At 38.9% G+C, this 27,969-nt stretch overlaps 1 protein-coding gene across 3 annotated transcripts; it reads left to right on the top strand.

Moving 5' to 3' along the window:
• Window positions 1-92: 92 nt before the first annotated feature.
• Window positions 93-27,074, top strand: mroh1 (maestro heat-like repeat family member 1). 3 transcript variants are annotated; one of them, XM_071469067.1, is made up of 45 exons: window positions 94-361; window positions 1,121-1,234; window positions 1,340-1,485; window positions 2,874-3,005; window positions 3,089-3,251; window positions 4,041-4,139; window positions 4,340-4,491; window positions 5,411-5,551; window positions 5,982-6,074; window positions 8,552-8,630; window positions 9,008-9,121; window positions 9,376-9,449; window positions 9,601-9,723; window positions 10,055-10,162; window positions 10,381-10,525; window positions 10,707-10,747; window positions 11,303-11,444; window positions 11,681-11,733; window positions 12,020-12,127; window positions 12,693-12,812; window positions 12,929-13,051; window positions 13,196-13,342; window positions 14,240-14,266; window positions 15,978-16,100; window positions 16,222-16,301; window positions 16,694-16,835; window positions 17,129-17,224; window positions 17,660-17,764; window positions 18,108-18,243; window positions 18,580-18,692; window positions 18,941-19,093; window positions 19,289-19,345; window positions 19,552-19,649; window positions 19,854-20,019; window positions 20,598-20,767; window positions 20,891-21,028; window positions 21,388-21,502; window positions 21,999-22,145; window positions 22,279-22,345; window positions 22,555-22,676; window positions 22,998-23,147; window positions 23,269-23,403; window positions 23,910-24,012; window positions 24,231-24,296; window positions 24,399-27,074. In XM_071469067.1, the coding sequence occupies exons 2-45, from the start codon at window positions 1,213-1,215 to the stop codon at window positions 24,473-24,475; spliced, it is 4,911 nt and encodes a 1,636-aa protein (XP_071325168.1). In that variant the 5' UTR covers window positions 94-361; window positions 1,121-1,212; the 3' UTR covers window positions 24,476-27,074. The 3 variants fall into 3 exon arrangements, with proteins under 3 accessions (XP_071325170.1, XP_071325168.1, XP_071325169.1); XM_071469068.1 differs by having other exon boundaries at window positions 94-518; XM_071469069.1 differs by lacking the exon at window positions 14,240-14,266 and having other exon boundaries at window positions 93-361.
• Window positions 27,075-27,969: the final 895 nt, after the last annotated feature.

The raw sequence follows: 27,969 nt of genomic DNA, 5'->3' as shown, positions 1-27,969 counted from the left end.
GACGGGAGATAGGCCTAAATAGACACACAACAACAAGAAATACTCATTTGTTCATTAAATTGAATATTGCGTAACAGTCTCGATGGAGCAGTCTTCTGCAGAACTACAGCAGACAGCGACAGTGTGCGCGGTGGCTGCAGCTCTATGTGCCCCGGTGCTGCGGCACCGTGCGGGGACGCCCCCTGCCTGACACGGTCCTGCTGACTGCGAGCACATGACCAGGCGTGTTTACACCTGCGGTCGGACACACAGCTGCAGCCCCCACTCTGCCTCTCTGACAGGGAAGTCGTTTGTCTAAACTGAGATAAGAAGCAGCGTTGCCGTGAGAAGTCGTCGTTTAGCGGACGCTCACTGGGAGTTGGTGAGTTAGCTTTATTAGCAAGTCTGTGGTTTTCCCCTCAGCCCGTGATGTGAGGACGCGGGCGGCTCTTCCGTAGCAGCAGCTGCTAGCTTAGCATGCTAATGTAAGTGTTGTCTGAAGCCCGCCGCAGCAGCATCTCCAGCCGGGCAGGTTCAAGGTAATTATTAAATTATAACCCCGGCTACAGAAGACACGACGCTTTTACTCTGCTTAACATCACAAGGTGTGCTTGTCGGTAATGTCATCTTGTTATAGCTTAGTTAACGTTAAACATTATAGTGGCGTTAGCTGCTTCGCACCGTTTCCGTTGGTGGTTGTGTTGACAGCTAAAGAAGTGGTTTGTTAAACGCAGAAAGCTGGAGTGTCAGGTTTAAAAAAATAGACTACTATAGCTTTTGGTTGGGAAAAAAAATGTCTCAGTGTTTGCTTTAGTGAAGCTGTCACAGAGCCGCTGTCAGCTGTAATGTAACCCACCATCACCTGTCAGTCTGCTGTCAGTCATGTGAATGAGAGGAGCAATATCACACTGTGTTTGTCAACCTCATGCTGTCACGGCACAAACAAATCAGTCATTCTAGGTAGTTAGTTTGCTCCTGGCCTGGAAAGATGAACAGTTTAAGTGCAAAGAAATATCTGCCAACTTGCCTCCTATGTCTGAATGCTGACATAGTAGCATTGATGAAAAATAAGAATACAGCAGTCTGTGGAAGGCTCCATTAGTATTCACTGTATATTCACATATCATACTTTGTTCTTCAGCTCCAAGCAGCTCCTGCCCATCTGTCCCCCAGGAGGGAAGCTCGATCCTCAGCTGCAGGCTCCAGGAAGCCAGCCCTCTATAGCTGTCCACCATGGATGAGACGGATGTGGAACGTGAGCTCTTCTCTTTGTTTTTTCTTTTTGTATCCATTTGTGTTAACTCCATTTCTCCCAAGGTCCCTCTTCACACATGTCTTTTATGTTGTGTTTTCTCTCTAGAGGTGACCCTGGCTCTGCTAGATGCAGCCAATGATAAAGACTCAGTCGTCCAGGAGCAGGTCAGAAAGTCTGTGTTAACCCTGGGAAAACAGCAGCCAGACCGAGTGTTAGCAATGTGTCAGGACTACCTCCTGAAACACCCAAAGGTAAAACCCCAGAATACACCTCCATTATGTTAAACATAGTGACAGAGTGTCAGCCCCAAGTCAGAGCTATCTATTAAAATATACCAGGGTAACCTGGAACTGCTGCTGTTATCAATGTTCCTGCTGCACATTACCAAGTAGAAAGCAAATAGCTCTTGTTACCAGATAAGCATGACAATATGTGCATACTTGTGCAGCCATTTCTCATGTTTCAAAACTAGCACAAAAACACTTCACAGTTACATATAGCAATTACTTGCTATGACTACTCTGTGTGATTATACTTGACACATTTACTTGGGAAGTTGAAGGGGAAGTTCTCCATGCCTTTGAATTCTGATAAAGCAAAAACATTGTTTTTTTACAACCTTCTACATTAAGCAGAATTTAAGTAAAAGTTAGAAGCAGTGGTACTTATATGATGGAAATGTCTGTAGCTTTATGAAAGATTTGTTTTGACTCTAGAAACCCCAGCTCACAATAGTCTGCTGCTAATCTGTTAAACCCGGTCACACTTAAAAGACGTCTTAGTGCCCCTAGCATGTGGTTTGCTGGCCTACTGCAGACAAACACAGCGTGTAAATCAAGACATTCCTTCTCGAGGTTTCACACATTTACAGGAAGTAAACATTGCAGTTAGTACAATAGTTGAATGTGTTAATGTTTCAGCTCTTGTAATGAAGTTCATTTGACCTGTCAGGTATTAAATTCACTGGATTTGCCCAAAATAGACATATTTGTTCTTTAATCTGTGTACACTGTGATTTACTTTTCTGAAAATGTATTGTATTGGTATTACAATATAAAAACATCCAATCTTGATCTATGCTGATAATATTTTGCCTGCATGGGCCTATAGAATAGAAAAATCAGTCTATCAGTCCACAAAACAGAAAAACAAGCTTGATATTTGGATGGAAAATCTGTTCTTTGCCTGTTCTTTGTTTTTTACTGGTAGCACATTCTCTCCTCAGACATTTCAACATAGTGTTTTGAATCAGCGTGGATCTGTAATTGGTGCTGCAACATCTTATCTTATTGTCACAGCCCTCAGACATGTGATTGTCAGATGATGGCATCATTATGTCTTGAGAAACATCAATGACATAGTACATGGATTTCCTTTTTTATTGGGATGGTGTGTAATGTGCTCTGTCATATCTTAGTTTATATATTCCTGTGCAAAAGCCAAATACAAAGATCTTACATGGTATGTACAGCAGATCTTATGCTTTTAGAAGGAGATTCGACTATGCCATGCACTTATTTAGTATTCTATTTTGACTTTATGTTGTTTTTCAAATGTGCTCTTTATACTGCATGTATGTGTCTCTCCTGTCATCCTTGTCATCTCTTTTCTTCTTTTTCTCCTTCTCCTCCTCCTGTAGCTGGTAGTGAGCCACAGAGTTGTGATTCTTCAGACTATTGAGCTGATTGCCGGCTGCAGTATAGAGGAGATCAGTTCCCCCAGGATAAAAAGCATCATCTCTCTGGCCTCAGATGAGATGACACGATCAAAGGTAAAATATGTCATGTTAAATATTTATTTTTACGTTTTTTCAGAGAACGGATGTTAGATGATAATCCTTGCTTTTTTTCTCAGGAGGTTATCCCTGACTGGCAGCAGGCAGCCAGCAATATCTTGGTTGCTGTGGGTAACAAGCACATCAACGATATCATGGAGGAGATTCTAAGCAAGTTTCAGCCAGGGGTCCTACCTCATTTCTTTGTTGTGCAAACACTAGCAAACCTCTCTGATTCCAATGGTAAGATAATATTTGCATGCACAAACACAATTGGACCACACATAAGAAATCATAAGAAAGACCACACACACACAACAGGAAATCAGAATTCCACCTCACAAGCCAGGTATTCAGAGGTTGTTGAGAAAGACATGAACCTGTTAAACTGGTCCAAAAACTGCATTTGCTGTTTGTTTAGGAGCGGTCTCTTGTGGTTTGTAAATTACAATGATTCAGTGTTCTTTATCTAAACTGCGGAGCCCAAGCTCTCATACTAGCAGCAATCAGTATCGTGCTATCAGTATCGGCTATTGAGTCTGATTTACCTGTATTTGTGATCCTTTATTTACTGAATCATTTGTGCTCTGTCAAAATGTCAAATAGCCCCTGTGTACTAAGGTAAAACACTTCAACCTATTCTTAAAATGCTGTGATTAAATAAACCCCTTTCGAGGGTTTTTGAGTTAGTGACATCCACACTGTCATTCTGTGTTGTTGGTCTCTGAGTAGCTGCTTTGCTGTTTCATAGTGTACAATTTTAGAGGAAGTACAAACTAAAGACAGTTTTATTAGCTGTGAATTATTGACCGTATTGAGATACGTTCACTTTATTTTTATTTTGATACATAATCTGATTAAACATGTTGTTGATATATAAAATTTAAAATTTTCAGTCTGCCAATATAAATCTCACTGAAGACTACTAAAGTCTTCCACTATGTTTTTCTTTTGCACGTTCTCCTTTACTTACAGAGGAAGTGGTGACTAATAACGTTCCATTAATGCTGTTCTCTTCTCCATGTTCTCTAGTTTATGGCATGGTACCCTTCCTGAATGCTATTCTGGGCACCATGTTGCCCATGCTGAGCATGGCCAAACAGGACAACATGAAGTGGGTCTTCTCTTTCGGTAAGAACCTCCAGACATACTTTTTTTTAACTGTTTTAGTTGTTGAAGTATTTTAACTCCAAGGAATTCACCTCCAAAAATGTTCCAAATCTTCCAAAATATGCAATTCTTCCTTTAGTTTGTCTAACAGTTTTGTCATGGAATTGTTTTCTAACCTTCCTAATTTCCCATCTTCCCCTGTTTCGTTTCTCTCCCTACAGCCCTGTGTCATTTCAGTGACAGTATCTTGGAGTACCTGGCCAACCTGGATAAGGCTCCAGATCCCACAGTCAGGAAAGACACATTCTCCAGTGAGATCTATGCTGCTTTTGACATCCTCTTCAATAATTGGTTACAAAGCAGGGAGTCTAAGGTAAGGTCAATGTCACACAGTCAATGTTTGGCTATTGAGCAAGATGTTTTGATATACAGTGGACTACACACCCAAAAAGATGACAGAGCATTTGGCATTAAAGTCATGTGATCAGGCAGTATTGAAGAAAGCTGAGGTTAGACATGTTTCACATGTTTGACAAGCTTGACATTTTGACTTTTGGATACAAAGATGATGATGGTGATGGCAGTTAATGGGACATTCTTAAAAAACTGCATTGCAGAATAAAACTGATGTAAAAATCATAAAAAAGATTGAATCTCATTTTACATATGATGAAAATACGCTGTGAGAAGACGCCTCTGGTGTAATTTTCTGTTCCCAGTTTTAGTGAAACATGTTAATGCTTTTCATCTGCTAGAGCCTGTTAAAATATGTTTTCCAAAGGATTTTAATAGTGTTGTAACCAAACAATCTACTGTTTGTGTTTATAATTAGCCATGTTAACAATTTAACCATGATGCCTTCGTGCTGCATTAAAGAAGGCAGGGAACCTATTAGAGCTGAGGATGGTTCACTGGAACAACATTCACATCTTGGTTCAAAAGACACTGAATATACAAACAGGGACTGCAGTGAAAACGAATCCACTCTGGAAAAGAAATGCAGGATATTCCTATACTTAATGCATTTTTTGTTTTTTTTGTTCATTTTTCCTCCTGAAAAGTAAAGTAGAGATCTGTGGTGACATGGCACTAAATGAATTGGCAATTTTTCAAGTAATGACTGAAGTCATATGATTTCTGATATATTTTTTTAAATGACTGGTGTTGCACTTTTTATTTCCTCCATGCCTACATAGTTAATGTTAATAGTTTGTGAATCTGTGTCGCCTTAATCTTCTTAATTTCTGTCTCCTGACATCCTGTCTCATTGTGTGTGTGTGTGTGTGTTCTAGTTGAGGCTGACTGTGGCCGAGGCAGTAGGCTCTATGTGCCATCTGATGGCGAGTGAGAAACTGGAGGAGCAAATTCCCAAACTCATTCCTGCCATCCTGTCCCTGTACAAGAAAAACAATGAGCACTACATAATTAGCAAGGTGTGTATGGACTCCAGCATGAGTGAGGTAGTGTGTTGATTTTGAATTCTGTAACATGATAATCTTCAAACTGCTTCCTTGCTTTCCAATGGACTACATCTGTTGTTTGAGTTTTGATGTCATACAATAAACTGTTTAATGCTGTTACATCTGTCCTCTGCAGCGAGATTGCAAACCATGACCAGATGAATAAAACAACCCAGATCTATCCATATTATTTTCTTTTGTAATATGGAACTTGCTAATTATAGCTCCAGCTATTCATAACTTTTTGTTAACTTCTTTACAGCATAGTCATTTTATTAACTCAGGTATGATGTACATCAGCAGTGCTTGTGGTTAAAAAAGGTTTCCAATCATATATCACACAACTAATTTAGCATTTTAAGAGGATGACGATTTTTGTTTTCTTTCTCTTGTCCTCACTCAGAGTCTGTGCCAAGTGCTTGATGCTTCTCTCAACATGGGCAGCAGGGTGCTGGAGACGCAACTCGACAATCTACTCTTTGTATTGCATCAACAGGTACACATTACTAAAATAAATACTGCAGTTTTACCGTTGAGTGTACCAGATGACTGATGCAAGACACAGATGCTCATGAAAGGCCAAACTAGACAGAATACTTGTTTGTAGTGATTGCACTCCTCCTATATTACTAGCTATACTACATTCAAACCAAGTTTTGTTGACCTGACTTTTTAGCACTCTTTTACAGATCTATGGTATGATCTATTATTCTTTATAATTGTTAAAAAACTGGTAAATGAAAGGATAATGTTTTAATTTAACTTTAACTTTTAAATAACATATTTCTTCAATTTTGGCATAATGAAAAATGGTGTTTCCCTGTATGATGGTCAAATGTTAGACAAATTTAATCACGTGTTTGTCAGAAACACATTATTTTGAAGTTAGGGAGTTTGTTTTCAAAAAAGAAATGCCGTATGCCTGACACTTGGACTATGTGGTTGTTTTTCTTTTTTCTTTTTTTTTTTTGTAAATCAGTTTTCAACATTGTATAATTAATAACATAACCAAAGAAGTTCCATTAAGGTATGAGAGATTGTTGGAGCACTTTTGGGGTTGTTTTCAAGTCAGAAATGTGATAAGAAAAGCTTTGGGCGTGCCAAGTAACAGACCTTGAGCAAACCGCAAGCATGAAAGACTTCTTAACGCCACTACATGATATTAGCTGTTCCTGGATCTGTCTGTTCTGACAACTGACAATTGCTGGCTCCCAAAAGCTCCTTCTATCACAAGACTAGGTTAGCTGTCATATGAACCATGGGAGCATCCAGTTCTTTTGTCTCAGTCTTCCTTCCTGTGATAGTACAGTTCACAATGTTGAAATCTGAGGCTAAATGGTGATAAGGCTTGATTAATCCTCTTGGTTTTTCCTAGGGATGCACCGAAAATTCGGCCACTGAAAATTTTCGGCCGAAAATGACCCAAAAGTGCATTTTCGGTTTTCGGCCGAAAGACCTAAATCACCAAAACAACATGGCCAAAATTGTGATCACGCGGCAGACAGCGCGTCCAGCACGCGGGAAACGTGATCGCGAGCAAACAGCGCAGCCAGCAGCATTCTTCTCATATTCAGAATGGTGATGGGGATGTTTGGATTTCAGGTGATAAATTAAACCCGACGTGGAGAAACTCTTTGCAGATGCACCCCCTCTTGAAATTTCAGCATTGCATGTTTTGCAAATCGCTATTCATGGGTCTTTCTCTGAGATAGTGAAATAAGTCCACACCGCAGACATGCTGGCTCTTATCCCATTTCCCGTGTGTAGTAGTACAGAGAAATATTTAAAAAGCACTTGACACTTTGTGTTTTTATGAGAGAACATATTTAATTTTTTACAGTCTTTCAGCAGGCCAGTCAGTTATAAGCCTGTACATTACTATGTAATGTACACGAGTGGGGTCAAGTTAAACATTTTATTTTGAATTTTAATTTATATTGTGCATTGTTGTAATGTCAGTGCTAAATAAATATTTTCATACTTTTGTAATTGATTTATTGCAATGCCTTGATTTTAGTGAGGTTAGTACACATCGTAGCCAAAAATGCTATGGTTCTAATAATTGACATAATCATTTCTTTCAGTGTTTCTGTTTTCGGTTTTTGGCCTTGGTTTCCTCATTTTTCGTTTTCGGAATTTTCATTTCGGTGCATCCCTAGTCTTTCCTTCACCTTATGTCACCTTCTTTTATATAGTTAAATGACTGTCACAGTGTTGCTGTAGTGACATGATTCATGACCCTGTGAGTCAGCTGACATTGGGCCTGATGTCTTGACTGTTGCAACATTTTGCCACAATGACTCTGCCAGCGATATGTGTCTATCATCACCATGGCCTGGTGGGGACAGAGAGTATTTCACCAGAAAGTTACAGCACAAGTACCTTTTACAACAGTTACAGTTATCGTTCCTATCATAATTTTACACAACATCCTATAAATTAATTTCTAAACACTTAACTGTACATGTGCCTAACAGAGGTTGACAGAGGTTAATGAGGTCCCAATAAAGTGCTTAAAAAAATACAACAAGTTCTTAAAGTTTAAAATGGTGGCTTTGAAAAATATGGTCCATAAGAAATTCCCAGTTCTTATGTCCAGTTTAGAAATGTTCCCCAAAGTGGAGACTATGGTTGTACTTTAAAGTTCTTATGTGTGACCTTGTTCTATAAAAAGAACATGTATGATCAGCCACTCCCATAGACAAACAAATAACAGTCACTGCAAACTATCATTACCATTTATATAATTATTTTCCTCATTATTTTAATATATTGCAACATGGATAGAAATTATGTGTTACACTTCCAATTTAGTTGAATTTAAATAAATGTATTCTTTGATTGTTATTATTTTCCCATGTAACTAAAATGTCAGTGCTCACTGTATCACTGCATATAACAGTGTTAGTCGGTGCACAAGTTCACACATGACCGTTTGAGAGAACAGTGAAACTTTTCCTTTGTCTCCCCCAGGTGTCTGCCCCTGTGGATTACAACAACCCTCCTACTGTCAAGAACCACAACGAGGTCCTGCGCTGTTTCAGTTTGCTCGGTACTAAAGCTCCTCAGTTGATACTTGTTTTTGTATCTATCTGGTCATTGACTGTTGTTAATTTTCTTGGGCAGTAATTTGAAAAGGTCTGTGTGACCTCTGGTTGACCAAGTTAAGTGTAGGGTAGCAGCTGACTGTTGCCCAACAGCATGAGGCTTTTCTATCTATTTTAGTTCTATGGAGTCACAAGAGCAGTAATGAGATCATTCATTAGTGTGCCAGACTCGGTGTCCACCACAAGATAATCATATTAACTGTGACAGTCAGGCTTCTTCTCTCTCCTTCTCTCTTGTCTTGTTTGTCTTTCCTGTGATTTGTCCTTGTTTTGATATTTTTCTTACAATTTCTTTTTTCTACTTCCACTTCTTTTGTTCTAGCAAACTCCTTCCCAGACCGACTGGTTATGTTTGTACTTCAGAAGTTGGAGAACAGTAATGAGCGAAGCAGGATGGGCTCACTTGCTGTCCTTCGACACCTCATCAACTCCACCAGTGAGGACAGCAAAACATACACACAGACTCCAAATTAACTTATGTCTTACTCCTCACATGCCAGTGGCTGATTTGATATTAGAACAACAGTTCAAAGTGATAAGTTATTCAGTGGACCCTAGATTATATCAGCATTAGTTTATATTTGAGTGCACTCCTGCAGACTATAAGAATCTCCTTTACTCTTCTGTTTATCCTTTGTTATCTGGTTGTTTGTGATTGTGTCTTAAAGGGTTGATATGTGTGTTTTGCAGCTTCTACAATGGAAAATAAGAAGTTGCTGATCCTGGCCAGCATCAGACAACCAATGGCGGACCATAGCAACAAGGTAACACACACAATCTGTATGTAACTATCCTGCTGAATTACGATTAGATCAGTGGTTTCTTTTAACTTAACTGTCTGGTTTTCCTGAAGAGGTTTGTTGCTCAGATAATCATGACATTGTTACGGTTCACTCTCTGGTTCTGTTTCCCCAGGTGAAGAAGCGTGTGGTCCAGGTGATCAGTGCGATGGCTCATCATGGTTATCTGGAGTTAGAGGGAGGGGAGCTACTGGTTCGATTCATAGTTCAACACTGTGCCTTACATGACACATACCAGGTGACTTCTGTGTGTTTAATTCAAAATTTTCTTAAGATGGAAATTTGATTTATTTGGAACTTGTTAATGATTATTTATGTATATTCTTGTATGGGTGGCATATGTAATTTTTCATATTCTATTTGAATAAAGCTAATGAAGTGCAAAAATTTAAGAAAACAATTAAGCAAACAAACACCTACAACTTTATACACGCATACAATACAAATAAACTTTAATTTTGAAATTTGTTCAAACTTCATTATTCAGCATTGAGCATTTTGCTTTATGTAGAGACTGCTGAAGATATTGATGGTAAATTATGTGCATGCACCTGTCTGTGTGTCTCCAGCGTGGTGAGAGGCCCACAGATCCAGAGGAAGTGACAAATGAGGCACTGAGGTCGATGTGTGACAACACCCTTCATCTCCTGACCACCACTGTCGGACGACTAGCTGATGTACGTACACTAACCCCCAGTCTATCCATCTGTCTAATTTGTTAGTGACTAATTCATCTGTGTTTCTAAAATCATTTAACTGCTGATGTTGTTGCAGATGTTAGTTGCACTTGCATGTTTTTTTAAGCTTAAGCTTTACAACAAAGTAGTTGGGGTACATTTATGTCACTTAATAGCAATTGTTGAGATACTTAACACATGTATTTTGTTGTTCGTAGGTGCTATGGCCCAAACTACTGTACTATCTGACACCCCCACAGTACAGCAATGCCACCACTCCTCTATGTAAGAGTCTGATAGTGCTGGGCAACAAGAAGAAAAATAACCAGGAGCCCAGCTTTAACATAGACTTTAAACAGGAAGGTAGGAGGAATATTTACTGACAAGGTGCATCTGTGTAAAAGTTAAATGTTGTGTGTATTACATTGCATTCGGTCTACATTAGCCATGAATAGAAGGTGTGAATTATAGAAATGCAGCATTACAAATTAATGTTAACATTGTTAGTCTGTTCTTCATGATGTGACTTGTCTCTCTCCTCCAGTCAATCTGCCCTCTCCTCAAACACTGATGATCAGACTGCTTGTAAGTAAAGCCAACTGTATAACACAATATAGTAGTGTCTGATGACTTGTAATGGAGCCAAAGGCAAACACGGAGGCTAACATGTTTAAACTGTTGGCTAAACTACATTTTTATCCTCAGAGTTTAGAATAATGGCTCATTAAACATCCAAGCCTGTCAGAGGCCGGAGTAACAGATTGTTGTTAATTGTAATTAATTCATTGGAACCTGTGGTTTAGAATAATCACATATCATACCCAATTGTCCTTATCAGTTGTCGAGGCTCATTTTCTTTTCAATATATCAGTTACAATCTCTGGTTATTTCTTCTGAGTTTATTGTATGAATTTTTATTGTTCAAGTCATATACTCAACATAGAAGGGGGTAGGAATAGTAAGATAATTCCTCTCAAGTGTTTGAGTTTGTTACTCTTTTTTTGCTAAAATAAGTAAAGTAAAATTAAAATAAGCAAATTTAAATACAGATGAAAATAGAAAGAAGGTAATTATCTATACTTAATGGATATCTGTCAATTTTCATGTATGTTGTGTCTTGGTTTATGTTGGTGGTCCTAGGTGAATGCAGCATTCCCGTTCAATAGCAGAGGTCACGGAGCTCCGTCGCTGTCTCTTCTTCAAATCCTCAGTGTCAGCATTCACCCCAAAACAGAGAGTCTCTGGGAGAAAGAGATACCTCCTCTGCTATCTATACTAGAGGGTATGGAGATATGGGCATCATTTTTTCTATAAAGTCAGTGCATCTATAAATAGTAATACCACTGCAGAAAATGTTGCACTACTACTGTCACTACTTAAAGGCCTTCACTATTTACAGCCTTTGGGCATTTGTAGAGGTCGTTATGAATTGGGTCCTTTTACCTCATCATTCCTCATGTACAGTTTCTACCTTCTGTTCGTTAGCAGAGTAGTCTGACTGAGTACTATTGTTTCCAGAGTCAGCAGCACAGACCCTGCATAAGAAGAACTGGGATGAGAAGCTGCTGAAGGTTTGTGCTTTTCTCTTGTCAGTGTTTGATATCTGAATAAAACCAAAATGCTGTGATAATAGAAAAACATTTTACTTTACCCCAAATACAACATGTAATTATGATCATAATATTTTTATTTCGCAGTACTTAATTTGTGGGAGTTGACTAACTGATGCTCATAAAGCTGTTTATTTTAATGTTGATGATTAGGGGTGCCTTATACAGAGAAGTTATTCTGTCAGCCTTGTTTGTCTATTTTAATGTGGAAATATTTAAATCTGACACTATCTGAAATGATCTCCAGCTCTTGTCTAAAACCCTGGCTACTATTGATGATGACAAGTGGGTGTGTCAGTTGGCAGCTGAGGCAACAAGATATCTCTCCACGTATAACAATGCCTTAGAGGAGAAGGTGAGTGTCTTCTTTATTTCTTGAGCTGATTTACAAGCTGCTGCTCCACTGTAATTAGTATCCAGTATCATTAAATGAATGGACATGGATTAGTGCTTTGTTGAGTAGCTAAGCTCCTACAGCAAGCCATATTTAAACTCAAAAAGCTGACAGTGTTAGTAGAGCTTCTCATCCCATGGGGCTAATGATGTCCTTAAACGGAGCAATGTTTCCTCCTGACCCAACTGCCATAAGTTTGTCCCTCCATCTGCCCAAAAAGTGAAACAGAGAGTTTTTTCAATGGGAAGTAGAAATCTTGAAACATCTTTAAAAATAAATTGATGATTATAAAAAATAATAATAACATTTGATTGTGGAAATAGTTCTATTATTATAATAGTAGTTTTTTGTCAGCCTATAAGATGTGGCAAACCCAGTAAAGGAACCAAAAATTAGTGAGGAGCAAAATATCGGAAATTGAACATTGATGGACCTCCAGCGCATAGCACAGTATATATGACCAGTGTTTTTTTTTTTTTGTGCATATGAGAGCAAGTTAAAATTGCATTTTCACTCTCGATTGCAGAGTTTCCTGTATCAGTGTATAGGAGTGACTCTCCAACAGTGTTTCAATAAGGAGGTGGTTAAAAAACAACTGCAGGAAATCCTCCTCACAGCACGACACAATGACGCTGTCGAAAGAGAGGTACTGTTGTGATGTTGAAATAACCTGGAAACAGAAATTTCAGTTTGTTATGGGGTTATTAATATTTAGACAGGGCTGAAGTCTAACCTTTTCTTTCTGTTCTGTCCATCTAACAGGGCGTTGCAATGGGCATCGGTCTCTGTGCTAACAGCCACCTAGAGGGAACTCTGGCTAAGCTGGATGAGTTTGGCAAATCAGATGCCTTCAAGAAGTCACCAAGCATTTTCAACCTGCTGAAAGTACAAAAAACTTTTACAATATATCCCAAATGGCAATTTTATTATAGATATCATTTGGTTTCTTTTGATCTGTTTGTGTTACTGTTAATGTTAAACGAGCTTTAGTTGTGTGTTTTCATTTCTCCTTCTCTTCCTTTTGCTCAGGAACGTAATGATGTTGAGGTGGAGAAGGTGAAAAGCACATTAATCCTGTGTTATGGACAAGTGGCTCTGAATGCACCTCCAGAAAAGATACTAAACCGCATTGATCAAGACATCCTTCGCTGCATCAGTAAACACTTCAATACCAAGGTAATGTAAAGGCTAAGGCAACATGGCAGGGATGACAAAGGAGACTTTGTTCTTATAGGGTGGTGTTTCGGGCAGAGAATTTCCAGACAATTATGACAATGATGATAATCAGAAACAAGGAATGCAGTTTATAGGTTAAACTACACAACCCCATAATTAGCTGACAGTCACACACTCACTGCATCCCTGAAGAAGAAGCTTACAAACTGGCAAAGCTGGACAAGCCGAGTTCTGATATCCTGTGCACTAAGCAGGCAACTGATATGAAAATTACACTTTCTGAAAATGGCACTTGCTTTTGATCTTTTTAAATAAAATCCATTTCAAATATAAAAAACAGGGCTACTTGCAGAATTAAATCCACTGCTGCTTTATACCAACTAAATCCAACCAAGCTGATTGTGTTGTACAGTGTAGAATCAAAGTGCTAAAGCAGCTGATATGATGCGTCCATTCACGCTACAAATGGACCCTCATTTCAGCCGGCTTAGGGGTCATCTGACTGCTAGTGGAAACCATGGAACTATGAGATGTTTTTAAGATGTTGCCTCAAGTGGATTTTCTGAACTCTGGAGTGAAATGGACCCAATTTCTTTGAACTCTGTTGGCTTGTTAATTTAAGATAGGGCTAAAAACAGTTTTGACTTGTGTGACAGCTTGTGCTTGTGTTACCTAACTAACAAAGTATCAGCCTGTTACTGGCTTTGTTGTAGAAGAGGTCCATCTCTAGCTGTAACGACACCTTTCACAAAAACTGATAAGTGGCGACAGATGGCAACAATCACATGAAACATTTCTGGTTGTATCAGCAGAAAGTTAGATATAAGGACTTAATCTTGCAGGAAATGGGAGTATTTGCATGTGAGCTCATGACTTTATCACCTCTATTTCATACAGGTTCTGGGGATAAAAGTAGAGACAAAGGTATCGTCACAGGATTACACAGGCTATTTATCTCCATTTTTCTTTTTTCTGATCTTTGCCAGTTAACTTTTCTCTCTTTCATCTTGCTCTTCTTCCTCACTCTTCTTTGATTTATCCCTCTGTTCCGCACACTTGTGGTGAAAATCTTTACTGAAAGTCTTTAAGTCAATGAAAAAAGATTGACACAATAATGCAAATGCTTTTTCTTCAAGTTTTTTACTTGGCATCAATTATATTTCACAATGGTAGAGCACAAGATTTTTTTCGGAGTGATCCATTGTTAAAGGAGCTATTTGCAAATTTTTCTGTTGCTACATAGCTGACATTAGCATCAACAGCTGTTTACTTACCAGTGTAGAAGAAACGCTGCAATTTCAGCATCAAATTTCAGTCCTTTACTCACCAAGAGCTGTCTGCAGAAGCGAGAGCAACACCAATGCAAAATCTTGTTTTACCTCTATTTCTGTCACCTCTTCCACTGAAGTTAGCATGCTAACCAGCTAGCTCCAGCCTCTCTCGTCTCAGAATATTAGTTTGAAATATTGAGTCGCTGTAGTGTCCTGTCCGCCCTCAGCTCAGCATGAGAGGATGAAGATGTAGTGCCCAGAGGGTCTAGTCTAACCTCTTGTCTTAAACGTAAACAATGGCACATGACCATCACCACCTGTGGAGCACATGCTCACTTTAAAAATGCAGTTTGACAAGTGTAATTTAAAAATGCTCTGCCTTAGTGAAATGTAGCTTGAAAGTGATAAACCAGCAAAAATCGTTTGAGTATCAAACGCTCACCTCATGTAGCATTGAAAGGTGATGGTTTAACAGTTTGTAATTTCCATATTGATGGAGAACAGTGACAGTGATCAGCTTGAATTGGATTGGTTACGATGGATTCAAATTCCACTGATAATAAAGTTTAAAAGTCTTAACTCAAATTGATACTCTGAGCTAGATTTGAGGTGGTTTATCACTCTAACCCACTAATGTAAAACCAGTAGACCATTAGACTGTGTTAACAACTTGGCATTTAAAGTACTCTGAGTTTTGAAAGCAGCTCAGGTTTCAGAAAGCCTTGTTGTTTTCCTTTGGCCTTTACTGAACCAAATATAATACAAAGAATTTTCTAATTGTCTAATTGATTTTAGTCATTCTCTGTTTCTGGTGGATTGTTCTTTAAATGCTCACCCTCAGTGTGAAAAGGCTTTTGTAATGTCTTGCAAAATCCTAACAGCTCTTCATGTTTCTAGGGCTCAAGCTCCTCTGTCACTTCTCAGACCAGTGCCTGCTACTGGTTTGCTGTTGAACCAGTCTTCTCTAATCACACAACACTGATTTCAAATTTCTCTCCATCCATAGGCATGGAGGATCAATCTACAGTTTCACTAATGGATTGATTTGATTGATTGATGGATTGATTGATTGATTTTTATATTACCGGAATGATTCTGGGTTGTTTGATTTTGCTTAGCTGTTTGTAGCATTGCGTCTGGTAAAGGGGGCTTCAGTGTGTGTTGTTGTTTGCACTCCTGATAATTTGGGAAATGCAATTACCCAGATTTCTTCACATTTAACTCACTTCTCGTCTTGACCCTAATCTTTTTTCTGTGTATGTCCTATCATTTTTTTCTATTTTATGTGTTTGTGTGTCTTTTGTCTGTATGTATTTTGTCCACCTGCATTTGTGTGTCTGTGTTTGTGTGTGTTGCTCATGTAGGACCTGACTATGAAACTGAGTTTGATCCAGAGTGTCGGCCTCATAGCCAAAGCCATCAGTGAGTGTGTGAAGAAACAAGGCTACATCTTCTCTCGCAAACAGGAGCTCATTACTGTTATGCTGGTCAGTATAAAGACATATTAAGGGACAACTTTCAGTCATTTCCAAACAACTGATAGAGGTGAAATTGCAACAGAAGTTATTTTCTGTTCTCTTCTCCTGCTGTTATGTCTTCGCTGGTCAGGATTTTATCAAGGCAGAGCCAGCTGATTCTTTGAAGACTCCAGTACGCCACCTTGTGATGACCACTTGTGCCAACCTGATGTATCCTTCACTTGAACAAAACAACTAGACCCTGTGTGAACTCTGAAGGCTAAGATTTAAGAATAATTGCAGCAGCCAACATTTTATCTCAATCTGTACAAAGATTATACTAACTGTTCTGTTAGTTTGACATTAGCATCCTCTGGACATCATGGGTAGTTCTTGATAAATAAAGTGTGCATCACAGTGGTTTCCTTTGATAAAACTTAAGTCACATCCACACAGAATTACAACTTGATGGCACAAGGCAGACTACACATATAAGCCTGAAATTACCTAAAATCAAAAACACTGACCGAGTTCATAACACATTATCACTAAATTGTCTGGTGTATCACTGAATTTGTGCACTTGAGATTCGACTGTTTGGTCTTTGACCGTGAGTTCTTCAGGCCTCTGGACCCTGCGCTCAGTGAGAATGAGAGCTTTGACTTACTGAAGGTGTGTGTGAACAGTGTGTTCTCTCTGCCACCTGAGACACACACTCCAGAGAAAACTAAAGAAGAGGAGATACTGGACCCCAAGCAGAGAAAGGTAAAAGAAAGTAAAAGAGATGTGTGCACACACATATGTAACTGCTGCTGCTACACAAACATGCTATACATTGACTTCTGCAATCAGTAGTTTTTACACTTATTCAGCCACTAACTCTCGTCAGCAGACAAGCAACATTTTTGCCATAAGTAATTTTCTGGTATTTCTAAAGTTGGGCAGATCACAGTAACACAGAAAGAAATATACACAATGCTTTGTCTCACATTGTTTGTGTAGCAACTTCCAGACATTGTTGTGTTACCAGACTAACATGTCCTGGTGAATCTGTACAGGCGCTGTACAAAGACACATTGGCTTCACTGCAGGAGCTGCTGAAGAGCATACTGGCCAAGGACCCCACACCTGATGGCCTGCAGAGTGTCTTCAAGGTGAGGCCTGGTGTTTCAGATTAATCGACTCCTCTTCTGTTCTGCTTGTTGCTGCTAATGTTTGTTTTTCATTGTCCTTTATCCTTTTGTTTCCCGTTCGAAGATCATTTTGATTTAACAAAAACTGCCATGGGTGGTATTACTACTTAATTTCCATCCAACCAAGCACCTGATAAACCACCTTATTCTTCTCAAATATATTAATTATTTTGTAGCCTGAGAGAATGGAAAATTAAGGTTAAAGTAGCCCTTCCAGTACCAACTGAAACTTACTGCTTTCTCTTTGTTCTCACTTCAGTCTCCTTGACTTGTTCATCTAAAAAGAATGATTGCCTTCAGTGAACTGCCGTACATCAAGAAGTAACTTTACGAGCTCCGTTGTACAGTTACTGTGTTGTGTCTGAGATTTGGTTTATTATGGTTTTATTATTGCAGCATATTGAATCATGGTTGAGCTCTGGACAGGACCATGAGAGAGAGAGAGCGGTCACAGCTACTGCTCATATACTGGCTTACTACCTGGATAACCTGACTGTTAAGGTACGGACACACACGCACACACACACCCACACACACACACACACACATACACAGAAATATGCATGCACATGGATTCCTGTGTAATCACTCATTCATTGATCATGACTTATATTAAACCATCTACCATCTCTTCACACTTGGTCAGGTCACAGTGTCACACAGTGTAAATTTGCAGAAATCATTGCTTTGCCTTTGGATATTGATCAAAAGCAGTATAATTGGTCATGGTTCATTTTTATATGCCAGAAATGGTAACTAAATTTCTTCTTTAGTGTTCATGTAATTTGGCATCACTTGATGTTAAGACTGGTGTTTTGTGTGTTTCTTTTCTTTCTTTGTCCAGAACATGGTATCCTTCCACAACCTTGGAGCTCTGCTGGGTCGACTGTCTCCACGCTGTTCCGACCCTCAGCCTTCTGTACGCGCAGCTGCTGTGGACTGTATATACACACTGCTTTACATACAGCTACGATATGAAGGTATGTCATTGTAACCTGCAAATTTCAAGTGTCAGGAGAAAAAGTAATTTTATTGATGAAAGTTCTGACATGTTGCACTAAGTTTGGTTGAGTGTTTTGTCACATCTGTTATCTGTTTTAATTAAACTGAGATAAAAAAAAAAAACAACTTATACTATAATTTTTCATTTTGCATCAAAATTATAATCATGTCAGTGATTATAAATTTACTACATATCACCAAACCTTTATAGTCCAGCCCAAACCTAAACTCCAAGATACAGTGATTAGTCTTTGTAAAACTGTTTTGACTTGATTTTATTTTCAAAAAATTTTACCTGATATTTTTTTGTGTAGGTTTTGCACTAGATTATAAGGATGAAGCTGTGGACAGTCTGTTGCCTCTAAAAGACAGACTAGAAAACCCTGACCACTCAGTTCTCTACAAGACCTGCTCTGACCTCACCAAGGTACACCTTGTGCCCCTCAATCTGTACTTTCATTTTACTTGTGTTAAATCCTCTTGTTTCTTTACTAAAATAAATTATTATTGTGCCATTAAGCCAACAACAAACCTTTTCAACTGTTTTCTGTTCTGTTCTGCCTTTACTCTGCTGAACTCTGTCCAGGATAATAATGTGTGAGTCAATATATTAGACAGAGTAACAACCTGTATTGTACAAGTGTGTGTAACTGCCTCTTTCCCTGTGTGTGTCAGGTGATGAGTAAACGTCTGCCTCAGCAGCAGCTGACGACGTTAGTGTTCATGTTGTTTGAAGGGCTGGTCGACAGTCAGACAAACTGCTGCAGAGCTTCATCTGTCATCCTAAATACCCTGCTGAAGAACAGAGGAGGCGGACTGCAAGAGCTGGTAGCACACACTCACATACGTACACTCATACTGCTCACACAGCCCCTTGTTACATCTGCATAGGTTCAGTATATATTAGAGTGACAGTAGATACAATAAGCATATATATGTTGCACACACCTGTTCTGGATTAGCAAACACAGAGCTTGTTTGTTTGTTTCTGTCTTGGTGTGTGTTGCATGGTGTGTATGTTAGGTACCAGAGATGCTGGAGGTGCTCCATGTGCGTCTGCAGAGCATCACAGAGGAGCAGGTCGGACATGAGTGTTACTTTATTTAACATCAGTATTTATGGATTTGTGTAGTAAATTCTGATGGGCTATGAAAACAATATGCTATTGAACTTATTTTATAATAACAAACAGCTTTTGTGTGCAGTGTTTCTCAAATCATTTCTTTTTCTCACAGATAACTTGTGTGTCACTGAAAGAATTAATTCATTGTTGTCCTTGTGTTTAGGTGAGAGTGGCAGTAGGACAGACTGTACTAATCCTGGCTTCTCAGCATCTACAGATTGTTATTAATACACTAGTTAACCAACCACTTCCATATGACAGGTATGTATTCACACAAAAACATCTGAACAGATAAAATACACAAATTCTTCAAAACTAAATTCACTCACCTAGTACACCAGTTGTTAGATCTTGTTTTTAGAGGTGAATAATTCCTCACATCTCTTAGAGTCAAGAGTTTTTAATAGAAGATATTTTCTATCTATTAGAAATTGTATATTTATTTTGTTCTGTCTGTCTGTCCAGCTGGACCAGTGAGATGTGGATGGCCTTGGGGGCAGATCCTATTGTAGCCAATCAGATCATGGAGATGGTGATGGAGAAGCTTGTCATCATGGCGCCCTATGTAGACAAGAAGGAGTCCATGATTAGAGGAGGGACAACAAAGGTGGCCACGAATCAGCCACTGGCAGTGAGTCACAAACACTCACAGACATCTTACTGACTGCACTGATATTCAGTCATGATTGCTTTTATGCACACACACACACACACACACACACACACACACACACACACACACACACACACACACACATTCACACACACACACACACACATACTTGTACTTCTATCTTTGTGAGGACACTCATTGACATGATGGATTCCCTAGCCCCTTACCCTAACCTTAACCATCACAACTGAGTGCCTAACTCTAACCCTGACCCTAACCTTAACCAAAACCTAATTCTAACCATAACTCTAAAACCAAGTTTTAACCCTCAAAATGTGATTTTAAGGTGTCTCAAAATGGCCAAAATGTCCTCTGGTTAGATGCTGCTGTAGAACATGGTAGTTTTACCATGAATCAGTAGCCATTTTCTAAACTTTCACAAAAGCAGAAATTGGCTACAGCCACCTTTGAGATTATGCAGCAAAGTCTTCAGCTGGTTCCTGCACAGGGCAGCAGCTCCATAACAAACAGTAACGGCAGAAGAGGATGACACTTGTGTTAACATGTACATGTGTGTCTATGTGCTTTGTTTCTAGATGACATGTGGCCTCAAAGAGCTGTTATTAAATGGCCAGAGTCAGGAGCCGGCAGTCAGTCTGTTTCCTCAGCTCTTCTCTTGTCTCACTGTCCGACTCGGAGCAAGTGTTGGGGTCTCAGCGCCAAAAGACAACAACACTAAACACACTGCCTCTGTCCATGTAGCAGGGTGGGCATCTTTGCTTTTTTATATCTAGTAAAATGCGGATTAGGTTCCTGCATACATTCGTTTTCTAAAGATCTAATTTTCATGTGGGACCTAATTGTTTGGTCTAATGTTATTTTGTTCCAGGGTAGCAGCTGATGCGCTGAGAATCTTGTTAGCACGAGCCCAGTTAGATGAGGTAATGAAAAGACTGGATGAAGATAACGCCTGGGACGCAATGAGGGAACTGAATACACACATAACTGGTGTTACGCTACTAGCAAGGTACAGACACTATCATTATACTAGCTGGATGCATTTTGACCCTCATTAGATGTACACAACAGATAAATGCTGTACTCTGCAGTACAATTGTTCTGTTCATCTTTATTTAATTATTTAATGTTGATCTGATGATTTAATGATGCTCTGTACATTTATAAGAGGTCCAACAATGTTTAAGTCCCTGTGGTAAATGAATATGTCTGGAACTTAAAAAGCAAATAAAACCCAAACACCGTCCATATGTTTTGAGAAATAAGATATAATTCCTCTTCTGTATGCAAATGTATTCAAAGTAATTATTCCACTCACTATATACTGTAAAGTGTCAGTAAATTTCAGTCGGTTTGTCTTGTCTCCAGGGCGATGGCTAAACATGCTGGTCCCAGGTTGCCTGCCATTGTGGAGTGTCTGTGTCCCTCCCTAAACAACATCTATGAATGCCAGAGAATCACCGTTACTTCTTTCTTCTCTGAGGTGATAAACCATGTTTATTTTATAGGTGTTCTGTGTTAGAAGGAGACCCAGTGTCCCATTGACTCACTTTAACAATAAATATTTTGCTGCTTCCAGTGGCTTTGCACGGCCCGTGTTTATGTTTTTGAAAATTCTCCATGTTGCTGCTGACTTCTCTGACGTTGCTGTAAATTTCATTGTGTTGTTGGTTCTTGAAACATCTCACCTAAAGACTGTGGTTGACAATTAGCCAGCTGTCAAACACTGGCACATTAACAGTAATGTTGATTAATGTGCATTGTCCCTAAATAATGAAATGAAATGAAATGAAATGTCTTTGCTACAATGATATCTAAATTACTAATGACTTTTTTGCATTGGGTTATATGGTGTATGATGATGATGATGATGATGATTATTGTTAGTTATTATCATCATGATTATTATTATGTTGTCCAGCAGGTGCAGAACATGAATAGCATGTGTTTTCTCATTCTTTGTCATTTCCTGGGTGCAGCTGTTAAACCATCATGTGGTGACGGAGTTGATGTTGATAGACGTGTTAATGAACAACATGATGGAGAGGATATCGGATCCCTGTTGCACTGTCCGCATGTTGGCTGTGCGAGGGCTGGGCAATATTGCCATGGGATCACCTGAAAAGGTACAACACACACATATGAGCACACACACACACATACACACATAAGAGTGCGCATCTCCATGTACTACTGTATACACACTGTAGCTGTTGGGTCACTCGCAGCCTTCTCCCTCTTGCTTCCCTCCCCCACCAGGTGAATAAATATGCCAAGGAGCTGCTGGCAGCCATGAGTTCAGGCATGGAAGAGAAAGACGATCCAGGTAAGTTGACTGCAAAGTCACTTGCTATGTTTGAAAAAGTTTAAATTACATTAATACCTATAGTGACTGCTATAATATACAGTCTGCTTGTTTGGGGTTTCACTTTACTTCACCACATTCATCATGGTTATTATACCACATGCTCAGCCACTCATCCTGCGTTGGTTGTAACAGTGGAAATGCTCCTGTTTTCACTTACCTTCCTGCAGGTAAGCTGATAACTCTTGAGGCCATGTCAGGTCTGTCTAAAGTTCTCCTGCACCTGGACAAGAAGAATGTCCACTTACTGGTGGTTTACATCTTCATGAAGATTAAACCATTCCTGGAAAGTGTAAGTTTCTGTTTTTCTTCCAAAATATATATGATATATATATGCTGTTATACAGTATACATGTACCATATAATACAGCAACTCTTTGAATAATCATAAATATTAGAATTAAGGTGTCTCAGAGTTGTTATTAAGTGTTGGAGTTGTTCATTGGTCGTTTTAGTGTTGACCAATGATATAACAATACAGTACTTAGTGTCTTTTGAGCTGAGCTGACTTGAAGTCAGTGTCCTGTAGGTGTTTTCAACCTTATGAAGCTGCATCTCTGAATCCCACACACAGACACATGTAATACTGACAGTGTCTTTTGTACTCATCCAGGAGAATGATGAGATCCGTTGTGCTTCCATCCACCTAATGGGGAACCTGTCCAAGTTTGGCTCCGGAGAGCCAGTGTTCAAAGACCAGATCCACAATGTTCTGGTCAGTTTGCTGTTGCACCTGGTTGACCCAAACCCAGAGGTGGTCAAGGTAGGAAATCTGCACTCACATTAATAAACACACAATATTTCAACACACACTTTTCTTAGTGTGAAGATTTACTGCTACATTGTTTCTTACAAATATGGATTTTGTCTTTGCATGTTTCCAGGCGTGTAAATATGCAATGCGTGTGTGTGCTCCTGTGGTGGGATCAGAGCAGATCACAACCATGTTTCAGAACCACCTTCATGATGACAAGAGTTTGCACTATGGAGAATTCATCAATGACCTCACCAAGTACCTGGTGAGGCACACACAGTCACAGACACAAGCATCCTTGCATGGCTGAGCATGGGGAAGTGTGTACCTTCCTATGAAATTAGTTCTGTAAAATGAGTTTGGTTTGGATTCCTGCAGATTTTTTGTTGCAATTTTTCAGGTTTTAACAATGTTTCTGCACAAATGGAGTCGCATGAGCAGCATGATAGCAGATCAGCTGCAGCTTTGGTACTCTTGTGTGTGTTTATACAGGAGGTGTCGAGGCACAGTATTGAGTTATAGGTTACCTGCATATTGGACCCACTCAGAGCCCGATACATGATCATTGTAGCTGTATGCATAAAAATACATTTTACCACATGTTCACAGGTGTATAATGTGATTACAAAGTGTCTTGTTACATGCCCTGTGTAGACAGATGTCTTGATTAAGATAGGACCACTTGTGAAGATCATTGGTTCATATTGTCAGCTACTTAAAGGGAGATTCTTGTCGTTGTGTGATGTTCACTGCATGTTTTGTGGTTTGTAGATCCAGGACTTTCCAGGAATGCTAAACTTCTACCACATATCAGTCATCCAGTTCTTCAAGAGCAACTGGCCTGAGGTCAGAGCAGGAGCTGCCATGTTTATAGGTATGATCACCATGTTGAAAATGTCAGATTCTAAAACTTACAAGTAAAAAGTCAGAATATTTTAAATATGAAAAAAACATTTTACAATGCTGCATCATTTTGCCCACAACCATGCAGCCTTATTACAACTCACTGACAGTGTGCAAATGAAACTCTTCATAAACAATATATTTGATGTGAACTGATTGATTATAAGGTATATGTGTGTGGTTCATCAGGGTTTCTGCTGGGCAATCTTCCAGAGGAGCATCTCTCTCACCTCAATATGGGCACCATCACTAAAGGTGAAGCAATGGACAGTCTTCATTTTCTACAAAAATTAAAACTGATTGTTTTTGTCCAGTGGTTTTAACTGTGTCTGATGTCTCGGATGTGTCTGTGCACAGGTCTAGTGATGCTGCTCCAAGATCCAGATCCAGTGGTGAGAGTGAAGGCAGCCGAGGCCATGGGACACTTCCACTGACGCACACACACAGACATACATACAAATATCAGTGTTTCCTCACAAGTGGTAGGTCACCACTACATAAAATACATGACAAAATAAATTATATTTTTATGATTTGGCCATGTGTATACAGAAAAATGCAGACTCCCCTATTTAAATGTGTAGTCTTCATAAAATTATCAAAATAATGCAACTGTAACATTCATTAAAACCAAAGCAGGGACCAAAACAGCCAAGTGTGCAGCCAGAAGCCAAACTGTCACATGTGCTAGTGTTATCAATCATACAAAAATCATACAAATGCACACTGATAATACATGTTCATACACACACATGCAAACTTATTTTATCTGTTAGCAGCTTTGAGTGGCGTCTTTTGACACTTGATTATGGTACTTGAAAGGAAGTGTTAATTCTTATCTATATTTTAGTGACCAAAGACTGTGTTGTTCCTTACAGATAATCAACGTCTGTTGCATTAATCGTTCAGTCAGTGTGACAATACCAGAGATATTCTGTTTCAGTAATGAGATATTCCATGCTTCAAGAAGTTTCTAATGCAAAGGTTAAAAACCCATTTGAACTTGAGTTATACATTTTTAGAATAAATATAGTTTCTTCAAATATCATGTGCACAGTAAAATATTTCACATGGCTCAGCCTGGTAGCTAAAGTGTGTGTGTGTGTAGTCAAACCAGATATTTGTGATAGTGTTAGTGGATGTTAGTTTTAGTTTAAGGCAGCCTCTGCGTGAGAGATAATTTTGTTGTCCCAAAGACCCTCCCTCTGATCAACCTGATATCCTTCAGTTTGCTCTGAGCTTTCTCCCTGTCCTGCACCAAGATCCATTAAAACATTTTAGATCAGTTAAGACGTGCTACCACAAGTGAGTGTTAAAAAAAACATTAGGTGAAGTATATAATAAGAAAATAAATGCTAAAATGATAAATGCACAAGAACTACAGTAGGACTTAAATATCTGCTATGGTTTAAAGATGTGGATGGAGGCAGAAATGAAAAGAAGGTTACGTTCTCATTGCTGTGTTCAGTAGTCCAGATCATCTCGCCGACCTTGTCAAATCAGAGTGGTTAGCCAGACAATAAGAGGTCTGATAGTGACTGACTGGTTCAGACCAGATTTAACCAAGTCATCCATGACCTAAACATATCTCACCTCAATTTCTGAGCCATAATGAAGCTGTTTGTAAATCACTGCCATCGCTACAACTGAATGGCCACAACACAGTTGTCTTCACGCAGATCCTTTGATCACAGTCTGTTTACTCTTCTCACACTTCATGATTCAGTTTCACTTTACGGGCCGCAGGGTGTCACAAGAACATCGCCAAACCTTCTGTGGTGTTCAGTGGCCATTAATGCACAGCCAATTTTTGACAGTACAGAATTAATCATTTTATCAAGGCTACATTTTTTTCTTTTTATTCACCCATTACATTGACATCAACTCATGAACCAGCCAGTTCCAGCCAATCAACCAGTACTTACCAGTGTTGCTTGTTAGAACAGACCAGTGTAGCCATGCTGAAAACAGTTTGTGCCAAATGTCCGTTATATCATATATTATAATAGCACTATAGGAATGTTGTTAATTCTCATTTTGAATGCACTTAATGTTGTTTCAGTGTCTGTTATTATTCCATTGAATGCTTGAGTTTGTACAATTTTAGGGTACAGTTGTGGGTTTGCAGGCCTCTTACTGTCATGTCAACATACATGTGAGTGTTGTATTATGTTAGGATGTCTGAACATGTAACTTTTATGTCTCCAAATTAATTCACTCGGTGGCCAACAGAGAGGGATGCAAATTGACCCATTACTTGTCCCAGTTTGAATTAATTTGGTAACAAAAAAAATCTCTAATAGAGAGTCGAGTGAAAGCAATACATTAATACATTTTTGTTTTTGTGAAATGTTTAAAATGTGATTATGTGTATGTCTACCTTCAATTTTCCGGTTGCACTTTTGAGCTCTGCCATGTAGTCCCTGATTTAAGAACTGACAGACAAACTTAAGCTAATTTTCTTCACAAGTCTCAACTCATGTGGAGAACATTTTGTTTTTTTGCCCTTGGATAATTGAGAAAAAGCGTGTTCAAGTGTTTTTATTTCAAATCTGACAAGAAAGCAGATGTTCTTTGTTGGTACACAAATGCTAGTAAAAGTCACATTTACCCTGTAAATGTAATCAGCCTAATAGAAAAGGCTGCTCCTGCATCAGTATTTGTTGGCTTAGATGTTTTTCAAACAGAGACTCATGGCTTCTAGCACTTTCTAACACTATGGCTTTGTTTTGGGTGAATGGTGAATAGGAATTAGCAGTGTTCTCAGATTTTAACACTGTTGTAAACTTTATACAACTGATATGATTTTTCATGTCATCTTCCTGTTTTTTAACATGTTGAATGTCGCTCATGTATGTCCTCAGTATGTTTGACACACGGAGGTATGGCTATTGCAAATGGTTCATGTTTGAATGTGATCAAGTGTGAATGTGTGCATGTCACTTTTTCATATGTTACTGGACCAGACAAGAGGGTGGATGAAGGCAATCCATGTATTTAAATAAAAGAATAAACAGATCATATAACTCGTGATTTTTGATTGTTTTGTCCCCTTGTTGTTAATGCAGGACAATCAGATTTCTCACTACGTCTGTTCACTCTTAATGCAGCAGCTCTAAATACTTATTTCCAGCATTGACTTTTATGGTTACTGAATGTGCCATAGTTTAATTTTCTGCCTTCTGCTTTCTCCCCCTAAATGTAAACCCCACGCTCACAAGGTTTCTAATTGATTCTAAATGAAGACACGCGTAGACCTCATCTAAACCAACTTCTGTTGCATCTCTGAATTTGCTACTTTTTTTTCTTTCCATTGCTCCCCTGTACACACAGCACACTTATTTTATCCTCAGATTAGTATTAAAGAAACATTTTGTTTGCACATTTTTGCAAAATTTAAAGCCTCATGAGTGTGTACTTTTCAATTTGTCCACATGGGTGCAGTAAAGAGCCGAGTATAGTGATCATGCTGTAAAGAAGATAAAATGTAAAGGTCTGTTAACCTCTTGATGTTGTCAGGGACCAAAAACCTTTGATGACATCAACAGAAAACATATTTATTAGTTTAGTCAACCAGCAGAGACGTCTGTCATTTCACTTCATGTCACAGTGTCCCTGTTCTTAGTATTCCCCTCTCAACTCTTAGCTGTCCGCCGGCTCTTGCATCATGGTCTCGACCCAATGTAAAATGTTCCATCTTACCAAAGCATTACCGTCATATTTTGGGAATTTATTTTTGTCATCAGTTGTGTGTCACATTGTTTATGTGAAGTCAAACTGGAACTAATGGTCCCTCTGTCCTGATTTTCTGCCTGTGTCTGAACTGACTCATCTAAAACTAAAGCAGTGAGTGGAACAAAGTGGCATTGAGGGAATTTGAAACTATCCTCTGTTTGTTTGTGTGCTGTAACAGCAGCAGTACAAATAT

The sequence above is a fragment of the Trachinotus anak genome, unplaced genomic scaffold, assembly GCF_046630095.1.
Source record: "Trachinotus anak isolate AG129_WGS33_773 ecotype Australia unplaced genomic scaffold, CSIRO_AGI_Tana_v1 ptg000032l, whole genome shotgun sequence".
NCBI classification, from domain to species: domain Eukaryota; kingdom Metazoa; phylum Chordata; class Actinopteri; order Carangiformes; family Carangidae; genus Trachinotus; species Trachinotus anak.
Note: the sequence above shows the minus strand (reverse complement) of the source record. Positions and strands in the feature narration are given on the sequence as shown.